The 13253-nt window shown below is 40.7% G+C and overlaps 1 protein-coding gene across 1 annotated transcript in view; it reads right to left on the bottom strand.

Annotated features, from left to right (window-relative positions):
* Window positions 1-13253, bottom strand: part of LOC126263237 (5-hydroxytryptamine receptor 3A-like) — a 245169-nt gene that overhangs the window by 61657 nt on the left and 170259 nt on the right. Inside the window, exon 8 of the mRNA XM_049960321.1 lies at window positions 11539-11710. Within this exon, the coding sequence (XP_049816278.1) occupies window positions 11539-11710 (172 nt within the window). The remainder of the gene's footprint in view (window positions 1-11538; window positions 11711-13253) is intronic.

The raw sequence follows: 13253 nt of genomic DNA, 5'->3' as shown, positions 1-13253 counted from the left end.
ACACTGTGACTTTCCCCGGCAGCATTTAAACAGCCATCCTCTACCCTCCCAGACCACAAACACCCCCCCCCCCCCCCCCCCGAACCAAAACGTAACCTACCCATCCGAAATGAAGGTTCCAATCCATCCTTTCCTTGCCCAACTGGCATTGCAACTCCTAACCCCTACATTACACCCATCAATTCCTGCTAACATAAATATCCCATACTAATCCCTACCCACAATTACCAAGAGCCCCAAGAACATCACCCTCAAAATGAAGGAATGTAGATCACACTACCATTGTCATGCATAAACATTTTTAATTAGTTTCTCAATATTTTTTAAATTAAAATTATAAAATGTACAATCCATTGGATGAAGAAAGGCAATTTGCTGCTATCATTCCATCCTTAGTAGGGTGAATATAAATGGATGCAAAATTTAAAAAAGTGCTACAGCTTTACCAACCTCATTTCTATGCATATTAAATAAAATGCTCAACCAATGACGTAACTTGTGGTTCGCACTTGAATGAAATATTTGTGATTTATCCCATCTGAGATACTCCCGTAAAACAGTCTTTGCCAAAACCTGAAATACCCATACACATCCCACTCCATCAGAACACCTCAGGGCGTCCTATCCCCACCACAGACGACATAATACGTTTCATCACAACTGTTCTCTATGGTTCGTACGGCACCTCCCGTCGGAGGTTTGAGGCCTCCCTCGAGCATGGCTGCGAGTGTTATCCTTAGCACAAGTTAGTTTAAGTTAGATTAAGTAGTGTGTAAGTCTAGGGATCGATGACCTTAGCAGCTTGCTCTCACAATACCTCACCACCGATTTCCAAAAGACTGTCCTCCAAAATATCCATCCATTTGAGTGACCCTACATCCCTCATGACATCACACTGGCGGCTCAGTCCATATTTCACTTAAATTACTCCAGCACATGTACACAGACCCACTCCCACTTCTTTTCCTCCCGTCTAGACATCCTTATCTGATCCCTGTTTCACTACCATACACAACATATCCAATCCTGTTGTAGCAAATCCTGTAACCTGTTCTTGACCACTACCCTAGCCCTGGGAATAAAAGTGAGAGACTTCCATCTCCAATCACCTGCATTAGATCTCCATCCATTTTCTCTACTTTTGATCTTATTCCATAAACCTGTCTACCAGGAATGGTCAAGTCTCCAAACACCATACACCAGCTGACACCGGGTTCCCGGGTTCGATTCCCGGCGGGGTCAGGGATTTTCTCTGCCTCGTGATGACTGGGTGTTGTGTGATGTCCTTAGGTTAGTTAGGTTTAAGTAGTTCTAAGTTCTAGGGGACTGATGACCGTAGATGTTAAGTCCCATAGTGCTCAGAGCCATTTGAACCATTTGAACCAGCTGACATACAAAAGAACGAACTTTTATCATTCACCTAAAAATCAATGCAAAAGTGATCACATAGGAATCCATCACCATCAGATCGGTTTTCAATAATATCACTCTATGTTTCATAATTATATATTTATTTTAACAATGTGTTTCAAGAAACTGCACGAATTAAGAGATATTTACATTCTACTGAGAGCTCCCCTTTTGTGCAAATGAAATAACACTGAAAAAAAAAAATCCGCAGTTCTACAATATTCTGTACATAAATAACCTATTCAACAACGTCATTTACACCACGAGATTCTTTGCGGATGGTGATGAAACATGTAGAAACGTAGCAATGCTACAAATTTCTGGAAGACCTGCCAAGCTTGCCTGTTAACTCTCACCATAAACATATGTATCGTATTGTGCACAAGGAGGCAGAAAGACCTGTTGTTGTTTGATTGCACGATTTCGGACAACCGCAGGAAACAGTCACACCATTAAAAGTATATGGGAGTAAGCGTATGTGACAGAAATGCCGTACGCCAGACTTAAGACACATTAATATGAAGAGTTACCGGCAAACAGACAGCATCTACGGTGTACGTAGCCCACAAAACTCTCGATCAATCGACACTTTACCATTGCTGCCCAGTCTTGAACTCGATTTATAGAGGAAACAGAGAAGGTACATGGAAGGAGCAGTGCATTTCGTCACTGGTTCTCATCCAAATTCACCGAGAACGTTGCAAGACAGGATGTGTGGTTTACCGTTAAAATTCGAAGGGTGCTCGTTTCTTGAAGAGTCAACCAATATATTGCTTCCTGCTACATACATCTCGCAAAGAGATCACGAAGCTAAATGCAGAGACTTTCTGTTTTATCATGATCTCTGAAAGCTAGCGGTTGCTTACATAAAAGATTTGTGACGTCAACTACAACTTTCATGATGTCTCAGTTAGCTTTCACTTCATTGTTGTGTCTGATTTTCATCAGTCTGTAATGTTCATTAAGTAGCTCTGAAATACTAAATGCTTCTTTGGATAATTCCTTATATGAAATAAAACTACTTGGATGATTTTTAGAAGAAGCATACCACGCTAAACCTCTAGACAGTGTCTTCAGATAATCGTAATTCTCAGCAGACCGTACAGTTTCTCTTGTACTTAACCGCAAACATGGCCAACAGAATAATTTTCGTTTTGTAGGGCTAGCACATAACCACTAGTGCTACCCATTCCATGAACTTTGGAATGCACATCTTTTGAACTTATCTTTATGAAAAAGCTGTAGGGGCGGTGTTAGACGTCCTTCCTTCAAAATTTCGTGTCGTTCACTTTCACATCCCATTGAAAAGGAAACCTCCTCCAAGGAATGAACGATGTCCTCACTCGAAAGCGTTACATCAGTACTTGTACAAGGTTCGGCTTCATCTATTCTTACTGCACACGGGACAACTACTGCACACGAGACAATTGATGTCAGAGAAACCTAGACGGGCGGCACCACACCTACTGGTCTCCAATGCCACGTAGGCGCATGGCCTGTACCCCCTCTATTGTTCACAGCAGTGAAGTCATGGTTACCATGGCAACCGAGCATTTACAGGCAGTCTGGCACATGCGTGACCTCCTCACCATATGCTTCACGCTGCCGTCTGCCTTACGTTAGGGTTTAGCTTTCACCCTTTGACTTGCTCTCTGTTGCTGGTGGTTTAGAAAAAAAAGACAAGCTAACATCTTTTGCCCTCGCTAACAAATGTGCTTAAAGAGTTATTGCAAAAATACTTATTGTTATTGGCATTCCTATTTCTAATACAGAAAAGCGAGGAGACCCAGCTTCTCTTGCCTCTTCTGATCACCCACCACTGGTGTATACAGGTGCTGTGTTCGGCATTGTACAGATCCCAGTATGAGGGAGGAGGCTCCAATCATCACATATGCTCCACCCTATCATCGGACTTCAATAAACTGGTTTTAACCAATTTCTTACCGATACAAATGTGTAATACTACTGTTCAGTATATAATTTCTTCAAAGTGTCAGGCAGTCTCCCACATGTTAGCATTATCAGCTGATGATAATAAACATACTGTACACTTCTGACATCGTCAGCAAGGGGACGGTCAGTAGCATTATGGACACTGAATGAATTTTCAACTTCTAAGATTGCTAAAATCATTCATGTAGATACCATTTTTGACAATTCTGTTGCTATCATCGGATCTGCAAAAGATGGGACCGAATATGCTGAAAATGCTATGGCACAGCAACTAGCATAACAGATTACATGATTATATCCAAGATTTGCAATACATGGAATGACAACACACCTGTGTTTACATCTTTACACAATCTTCTCCTAGAGTATAGTAAGTGGGGCTGTGCAGTTGGTATTGTGAGCTATGTTAGAAGTTGGCATGTCAGTTTTAAAATAACAGCTATGTACACATATGTTATTGCACTGAGTACAAGTGCTCACATTCATCACCATTTTACAACTGGTATATGTCAGCTTACACATTCTTAGTGATAGATAACTACAACAGACGGCACAGCAGTATATCATCATCTCACATTACATAAAGGCATGGACCTACTATTCCATGTAGTTACATATGCCTAAATTATTATCGTAATATGTAAGATGGGTCTGTACTCTACAGTTTTTATAAAAAAGTGTCACTAAAATTATGTGCAGCACTCATAAAACATTATTTGTACATAAAACTTATTGTATCAGTTTAGAAACTCTTTTGGAAAAATTTTTAAAGACATGTTATTTATACCAAATCATACAATACGACAACCTCTAACCACTTAAAAGCTCTCTATGTGTATCTTATGGTATCATATGTTGGTTGATTTTAATACAACCTGGAATAGCTCGATATCTACAGGCACAGATACGATATTTCATCAAAAATGCAGTCAAAGCATATACGAGGGCTATCCACAAAGTACATTACGTTTTGGAATTAAAAATAAATAAAGTATTGGAAATTTTTTTATTATATGCAGATGAAAGCCACACTTAAATACTACTTTTGTACATAGTTGCCATTTAAATTAAGGCACTTATTGTAGCGATGGACGAGCTTGGAAATTCCTTAGTCGTAAAATTCGGCCGCCTGCGCCTTCAGCCACGTGGTTACCTCTTCTTGAAGCTGTGCGTCGTCATCAAAACGTTGCATAGCCAACCACTTCTTCATTGCTGGGAATAAGTGGAAGTCGCTCGGTGCCAGGTCGGGACTGTACGGCGGATGAGGAAACAACTCCCACTTAAAAGATTCGAGAACTTCACGAGTGGCATTTGCCGTGTGGGCCCGGGCGTTGTCATGAATCAGCAAGATCTTTGAGCCCAACTTTCCCCTGCGCTTGTTTTGTATTGCTCTTCTGAGGTTGTGCAGAGTTTGGCAATACCTTTGAGAGTTTATTGTAGTGCCTCTTTCCAGGAAATCCACAAAAATCGTATTTCTACCGGGTTACTGATTAATCACGTGATTGAAGGCGCAGGCGGCCGAATTTTACGACGAAGGAATTTCCAAGCTCGTCCATCGCTACGATAAGTGCCTTAATTTAAATGGCAACTATGTAGAAAAGTAGTATTTAAGTGTGGCTTTCATCTGTATATAATAAAAAAAATTCCAATACTTTATTTATTTTTAATTCCAAAACGTAATGTACTTTGTGGATAGCCCTCGTATATATATACTAATAATGGAGCTACTTAATGTTTGTGCTTTTGTTATCAGTTAAGATGTTTACATGCGCTTATACAAAAACAGATCACTCAAGGTCTACGTGAAATCTCGTCACCTGACGCCTCTGAGTCATCTGATCACCTGATATCTGGCTGATCACTCTTCCAATGTTTAATGTAGCCAATGTACAATTCTTACACTATAGTGGATTGCAGTCGCTCTTAGACTGAGCCCATGATCTAGCATAGCAGCTCACTCTCACAACTGCCTGTGCTAAAACAAATGTGTTCAAGCAACAGTCAACCTAGACAACTAATGTCAAAAATACCATCATGTAACAGAATATGGCCACTGGCTAGATCATCATTATTTTAAAACCATTTTTGCAACAAATCCTTAAGACAAATTTCTGTACAGAATTGCATTATATGCCAATCTTTATCTAAAAACTTTTCTAAAATATTTCTAAAAATATTTTAATAATTCTTAATATCAAATTACATAAGATAAATCTATAACTTTTTTAAAAAAATCCTATGTATGTCTCATAATGTCCTATGTGAGCTAATTTTATTACATGCACAAACTCGAAATCAAAGGTGTAATCAATAAATTATGACATTCTTCATCTGGAAAATATAGTCTGTATCTATTTATGAATGGAGGCTACAACTAATATTTCGCATGTTTGATAGCAAACATGCTGTTTGTAAAAGCTTGTATATGGCAATATGTGGTTCAATACTAGGTGAGAGCTTATTATCCTGTATCTACCTGCAATTTCATCACCTGATGTCTAGCTGAAATCTCTTCAACAATTGATGTACCAGCGTACAATTCATTCATGGGATTGCAATTGCTCCTCACTGAACTATGTAACTATAAAATTTTGCTCTTTTTATAAGATGCAATGTATAAATGAGCTTACTTACAACAACACATTGTACGACAAATATCTAAACTCAAGTTACCCACCATCTATGTGTAAACTTGTCATCTGTTATCTAGGTTAGATCTCTTCCATTGTTTGCTATGATCACCATACAGTTATAATCCCCTGTGGATTTCAAATGCTCATAAAATAACCCATGATCTAACATTGCTAAATATTCAAAGATATCTTTATGTAATATAATTATTATATTCATAGTTGTTCTCCCTAGATGACCACCATCAATGTGCGATCATGTATATCTAATATCATCTGGATTAATTTTATTCCATCCACAGTTACTTAGAATCAAAGACAAAAATTTCACACAGAAGACAAGATGAGGCTATAAATAATATTTTGCAGTTTTGTTAACAAATATGCTTTTTATATCAGCTTATTTACGACAATACATCATCTGATTTCTAGGTGAGAGCATATTAGCCAATGTCTACATGTACTGTCGTCACCCAATGTCAAGGTGAATTCTCTTCCATTGTTTGATGTGTCATGTACTATTTTATTTCATGGAAACGCAACAGCTCTTAGTGAACCCATGATCTATCTATTTAACATTTATTTACCTTTTTTTATAAGATGTGATACATAAACACACTTACTTATGACAACACATCGTACAACAACCGTATACAGTGTCATGTTCCAACATCTAGGTAAAATCCCTTCCATTATTTGATACAAACAACATAATTATAAACCTGTCTAGGATTGTAATTGCTCTTTAACTAAACTGTGTTCTATTACTAAACCTTAATGCGTATCTGTTGTACAGTCGTTATTTTCACATGATAGTCTCTCTACACGATTAATATCAAATGTGCTATCATGAAATATGGTATGGCTGATGGTTATGTTAGTCTTTCTACTCCTCATGATATATTAGCAGTCATTACCATAGAACATAATAGGATATACGTAAAAGATATATGACTGAAACCAATCTAAAAAAATTTTTACTGCACAATTTTATATCGTTATCAGTAGAACGAGATCTACTACACAGCAAATCTTCTTATTGCAGATCGTAATTTAATACTTATTATAATCCATGTATGTACGGTATTCCTTGTGAAGGCTATATAGTTTTTTTAGCCTAATAATGTTTGACTGACTTTGGAAACTAGTTGGAAGTGGGTAGCTGAAAGCATAGTACTGTACCAAATCATGGAATAACTATAACGAACGTAGCTTTATTGAGCTCGTTTTCATTTAAACATTGATGAATTGCTAATAGCTTCCAAATTAATCCTTGCAAGGGTATAAATTTTTGGCTGTTGGTGGTATTTTCATATCTTGAATACAGATCCATGACGAAAATGGAGCTCATCATGGAACACAGTAGGCTGACGAGTTCTCAGCGGCAGTCGGTAGCGATGAGACGCACGCTATCGTACGACACTCGCAGCTGGGCCATGGAAACGATCCGAGTCTGCTTGCTTCTGCGAGTTATCAGGGTCTCCACGCAGCGACGCCTGTTACACTGCAGTAACTTCAGGGCCATCCATCGAGAGCCTTCCTCTCTAGCGTCTCAGCCGCACTCAGGTCTGGGACATTAACACAATATATCTCTTCAGAGTTTTTCAGTCAGCTAAGCCACCCAAGACGGTATTACACCTACATGAAATGGATTCTTTAAATGTTTTTGTCTTCAGCTCACCCTCCTTACAGCACACATGTGCTTTTCAGGTGAACCTCACTGCGGTGGTCCTTGGTGTAGGGCAATGCCGTGAGACAAACAGGTTCCTATAAGTGCTCATATTCTATACAGCCTTCTGTCTGTTATCTACAAGCGAGTGTCGTGTTTGCTACTGTGGGTTGAGCGAAGAGAGAAGGATGGACATTGATGATAAATACCAAACTATCGAAATTTCTAAATGTTCACAGTTTATTGTTGTTGTTCTTGTTTTAGTTGTTGTGCTTTTAAGTCCAGAAAGTGGTTTGATGGAGCCCTCCTAACTACTCTGTCCCTTGCAAGTCCCCTCATCTCCGAATAGCTACTGCAGCCACATCCATTTGAATCTGCTTACGCTACTCCTTTCTTGTTCTTCCTCTACAGTACCAGACTGGCGAATCCTTTGTCTCAGAATGAGTCTCATCAGAAAATCCCTTCTTTTTTAGGCGAGATGCACCACAAATTTCTTTTCTTTCCCTTTCCAGTTCTACTCATTACCTTCACTTCATTTATGTGAACTGCCATTCTAATCTTCACCATTCTTCTTTAGCACCAAGTTTCTGTTGTATTCTTGTCTGAACTGCTTATTGTCCACGCTTCACTTCAGTAAAACGCTACACACCAGATTACATTCTACTCAAGATTATATTTGTGATGTCTCATGATTTGTTATTTTATTTTGTCAGTTTTGATGTCACAATGGATGAAGTGAAGAATAAGATGGTACGTTTTTATGAGAATAATTTCATCTTAAACATTTGTAGTAAGTTTATTTTTACGTAAATTAATATTAGTCCACATAATTTTATAATTACATTCGAATTACATTCGTAATTGGAAAATGTGTTGTTCTATCTTTAACATTTATCGATCTTACGATGGCTAAGATGATGGAGGAGGAGGATAATGCAATGTCGAATCATATGTGTTGTTGTTGTGGGAAAAATTATTTCGAGTTAAGATCATTACCTGAAAATGTATTTCTTCATGATTTTGTACTTTCTTTAATCGTTATTGATCTTACAGAAGGGGTGAATGAAAGTAATGCTGATGGTTTTGTTGAAGAAATTATAAGACAAGCAACTAAACAGGTAGACATATTGCCAGACATAGATGATTCGTTGCATGCCATTCATTAGCTTGCTGATCACTGCAGTGAACAGACTGTGTGATCTCGTGACAGACTGTGTGATCCATAGCTCGTGTGTAGAGCACTTTGTTGTGTTGGTTCAGGAAAGAGCTCTACTCGTAGCGTGGATCTAACATTTTCTTTGGAATGTAATCTTGTTTATAATCAAACTTATACTTAGAGCATTTTTGTTTATTTTTTATTTCTTTGCAGACCACTCTGTAGTGTATTGCACTTTTTGTGCCTCTTCCAAGTGACCATTAGAGAGACAGGAAGGAAATTTGACGTAAACGTTTTTTAGCGAAGTGTCAAACTGAGAGAGATGAAATTTACTAAGGAGACAGTAAAGTATTTCCCATAAACAGTTTTAGTTAGGCGTAAGCCAGAGAGAGAAAGAGAGAGAGAAATGAAATTACTTAATGGTACAGATTTACACAAGTCAGTTGAAGCTTTGATTTTTTTTTTCGACATGGAAATACCGTAGAGTTGGTAATACTTTTTTGAACATGGCGCCATTTTACACAGTTCAGGTGAAGTTTATATATTTTATTGATGCCACGTATGTGCGTGTGAGATAAGAGGTACAGTATTTGACATAAACATTTTGAACATGCCGCCATCTTGGATTGCAGCATCAGATTTGAGGGGGCTACAAAGAACAAGTAGAATAGTTCCGCCATAAAGGACTTTTATCAATTATGTCATCTTACATTTTTTAAAACTTCCCGCCACCGCCATCTTGGAGTTTTAAATTTTGGTGACCGTCATCTTGGATTATTTGATGCCTGCATTGCCAACTAGTCGTGACCTGAGAACTGTGCACCAAAAAGTAGGTAGCTACACTACCAGAGGGTTCCCTCGAAAGTATCTCACATGCAAGAGAAGGGAGCAGGATGCTGGCTGTGGAGACTGCATTCCGAGCCAGGCAGCCACACAGAGCGCATCGCTAATGCTGAGCGCTCCACTGCTGCGAGAAAGAGAACGTCGTGGCTTTTCCAAGCTGCCCAGTGGAAGAAACTACTGTGTGCTTTTCTCACAGCACTAAGCAAAACTGTCGCGTGCACTGAGCAGGATAGGGAAAAGAAGGAAACGAGGAAAATTTGGCAAGAAGTCCAGAAGTGCCTCAGGCAGAGACTGTGCTTCACCAACCAATATGACGAATGATGATACAAATGACCTACTGACTTTCGACGTTTGACAAATATCAGAAAGTGAAGAGAACCTCACGTTTCAGAACTCTGGGGACGAAAACTGAGCCACTTCCGAGAAGAGGACGACGATCAACCATTTTAGGTAAGGACAACGAATGGTCTGATGCGGATTGACGACCAACAGATGACTGCCGAGGATCACGAGGGCCTCGAAACTGAGACACTACCCCATGCATTAAGTACACAGGCGATTGCTAGGCAGACTTCCACGACAACCTATGCTGTGTTGCCGCATTCGCTTTCGGCGTCAAGTCTGTGGACGATGGCAGCACACTAGAGATATGAGCCAGCTGCACATACAGCCAAGAGACCGTCAGAAATCGGGTGTAGCGGTCTAGTACATCCTACATCCACTGATACCACTGGTAACCGATGTCCCAATGAGGAGCTTGCTGTGGGTTGTGCACGAGAAGTCGGTCGAGATGGGTTCAGACGACATCGGACTTCAGGAGGCAGCAGAACAGCTTCATAACCGCAACCGACAGGAAAACTCCGCCCTCTTCATCTAGGACGCCCACGCGAGACTACAGCGAGATCTTCGAGGTCTCGAAGTTTTCAGGCTTCCGAGTAACAGTGAAGTCTCTCGCCTCTGACCCGGACATATAGCCACAGTGCTTCAAATGCCAGGAAACTGGCCACGTAGCAAAACGCGCCACAAGACGCAGCAGTGAGCAGGAAAGTGTGACTCGCGCACCTGCGACAAGAAAAACTCCCCGGCCGTGCGTGTCTGTAGGCCACGGAGGACAGCGGGTGGCGTCATGGTGAGGGCGTGAGGCGTTTAAAGACTGTACCCGCTCCTCAAACGAATAAAAAGAAGCTGGAAAACTAGGCAAATAAAGTAAAACGAGATGTAGCGAGTGAGGGGCGAGTGCAACAAGCGAGCAACCACAGCCCTGCCGCCTGTGCCAGACAAAGGCGCGCACGCCTCGACTGCGCAGCGCCAGCCTGTGGGAGAACCCCCCAGTGAGAGGTGAGGGAAGAGACAGGCTGACGCGGCAGCAGTCGCCGATTGGCCGCCGAGACGACGACGACTCGTCACTCTCGGAGGCGTCCAGCCGAGCAGGTATACTACTACACTCGGGACACTGGAGGAGGCAGCCGCGAGCAAATAACGCAGCGTTCGCCTCCAGAACACAGACGAGCCGACACTCACTCACCAAGCAGTGAGGACGACTGCACGCACGGTCTCGAGCCACGAAACTCAGTCGCGACGCCGGTAGCTCACGGCGACGGAACAGTTCGCGGCTGCAGAGTACGACGCCACGGTGGCAGCACCGGCAGCTCCGACTGAGGTTTTTGCAGGTTTCCCTCTGTCCTAAGACGAATGCCGGAGCTGTTCCCCTTATATCATCCCCCCCCCACGCCCACCCCCACCCCCAAATAGACTCCTAACGAGGAGATATAAGCTATAATGTCTCACCCCAAGCCTGCAGCAAAAAAATAAAAAAGGACGGAGTCACGACAGAATAAAGTAGACAGTGACAATCAAAGGGTGCAGGGAGTACTCACCGAGGGCGGGGGCATAGGCGGCGACGGCCATGACGGCCTCGCGGTGGCGCAGCTGCAGCCAGACGTGTGTGCTGCTGCGGACGTGCCCGTCCGGCCCCACGCTGGCGTTGGTCGTCGCGAAGCCGTGCTGCTGCACTTGCCACGAGGTGCCGGGCGACGTCGCCACCCTGAGCTGCCGGCACACGCGACGGCGAAGGGCACCGTGACGGCATGACGTGGCAATAGCTCGGTGTAAATTTGTTAGCTTTACAGTACGATGAAGCAGCTCCATTTTGGAAAAGACACTGGACATGTGTGAGGAGTAAAGTTTCAACCACTATCTCTTCATGATGGTAGGAACTTGCCAGCAGCCATAAAAGCTTAGCTACTTACAAATTCCAGTTTACGCAAAACCTAAAGAAAGCATTTATTGGTCAACTCCTTCTACTTGTAACAGGACATCCTTCTCTAGCATTACCTTTCCTCGACTGTAGTTGTCGATACCAGTATTATTTTTCGAATTTTGGACGGGTCAATGTTATCTAGTTGCTTTTTTGAAAACTTTCATATGGTTTTATACATAATACGTTATATTTCAAAAATGGCTCTGAGCACTATGGGACTTAACAGCTGAGGTCATCAGTCCCCTAGTACTTAGAACTACTTAAACCTAACTAACCTAAGGACGTCACACACATCCATGACTGAGGCAGGATTCGAACCTGCGACCGTAGTGGTCCCGCGGCTCCAGACTGAAGCGCCTAGAGCCGCTCGACCACTCCGGCCGGCTTATATTTCAAGCTGAAATTTATGAAAAGGAATTACTTTAAAAAATATTTTAGTTTCTATTTTTTTTTCTTATAAACAATTGAAATTACGAAATATTTGCACAATTAAAAATTCTATTACTAATTGCTCAATCCTATACTGTTTACTATGTTTATTTTTGTATTAATTTATGAAATAATAATCGAACTTAATAATGTAACAAAAACTATACGGAATAATTTGTTAACAAAAACTATAAACCCTTTGGAATATTGTTTTTCCGCAGAGTGTGGGAGTTGTAAGCTTCCTCTGATGTGATCAGATGTACTTCTGTATAAAAGGCGCAAACAATGTGATTTCCGCTTTGTTAATGTGGAAAGTCAAAAGACTGTATGATATACTAAAATGTGAGAAAATATATTTACCTAAAAAAATCTGCAACAACACTCTTTAAATTTATTTAGCTCAAATCAACCGTGAGGACCTGATGTGAGCCATCTCAACATGACAAGCTAAGTAAACTTGGAAGTTTATTGTAATCTTCGCTCCTCTCAAAAATCTTCATAAAGACTTTGCTTACTAATTACTTGGACTGGTCATCGTTTAATGTGGACAATAGCTGGAAGAAGGAAGGACGGGGCTCATTATATATTCTAGTGACCAATTTCCTAGAAGAACTAATTAATGTACACTTCATTGACGGAAAAAATAATCTGAGTGTTGCGTAAAATCTAACTTTTGCAGATCTTCAATGGAATAACGTTATCAATGGAAATACACACCGCAAACTGATTTCCTGTTTGATAATGTGTAGCTACAGTATCAAAAGAGTACTATTATCATATTCACATCAGTGTATTGTACATTTAAGCTACATATTTTCTGCTAATTTGTTGTTAATTCTTAAATTAATTTATGTTCAAGATTTTTTTGCCTTATTCAACATCCATTATGACAATTTCACTTAG

The sequence above is a fragment of the Schistocerca nitens genome, chromosome 6 (genome assembly GCF_023898315.1).
Source record: "Schistocerca nitens isolate TAMUIC-IGC-003100 chromosome 6, iqSchNite1.1, whole genome shotgun sequence".
NCBI classification, from domain to species: Eukaryota; Metazoa; Arthropoda; class Insecta; order Orthoptera; family Acrididae; genus Schistocerca; species Schistocerca nitens.
This window is presented reverse-complemented; position numbering and strand designations above follow the sequence as displayed.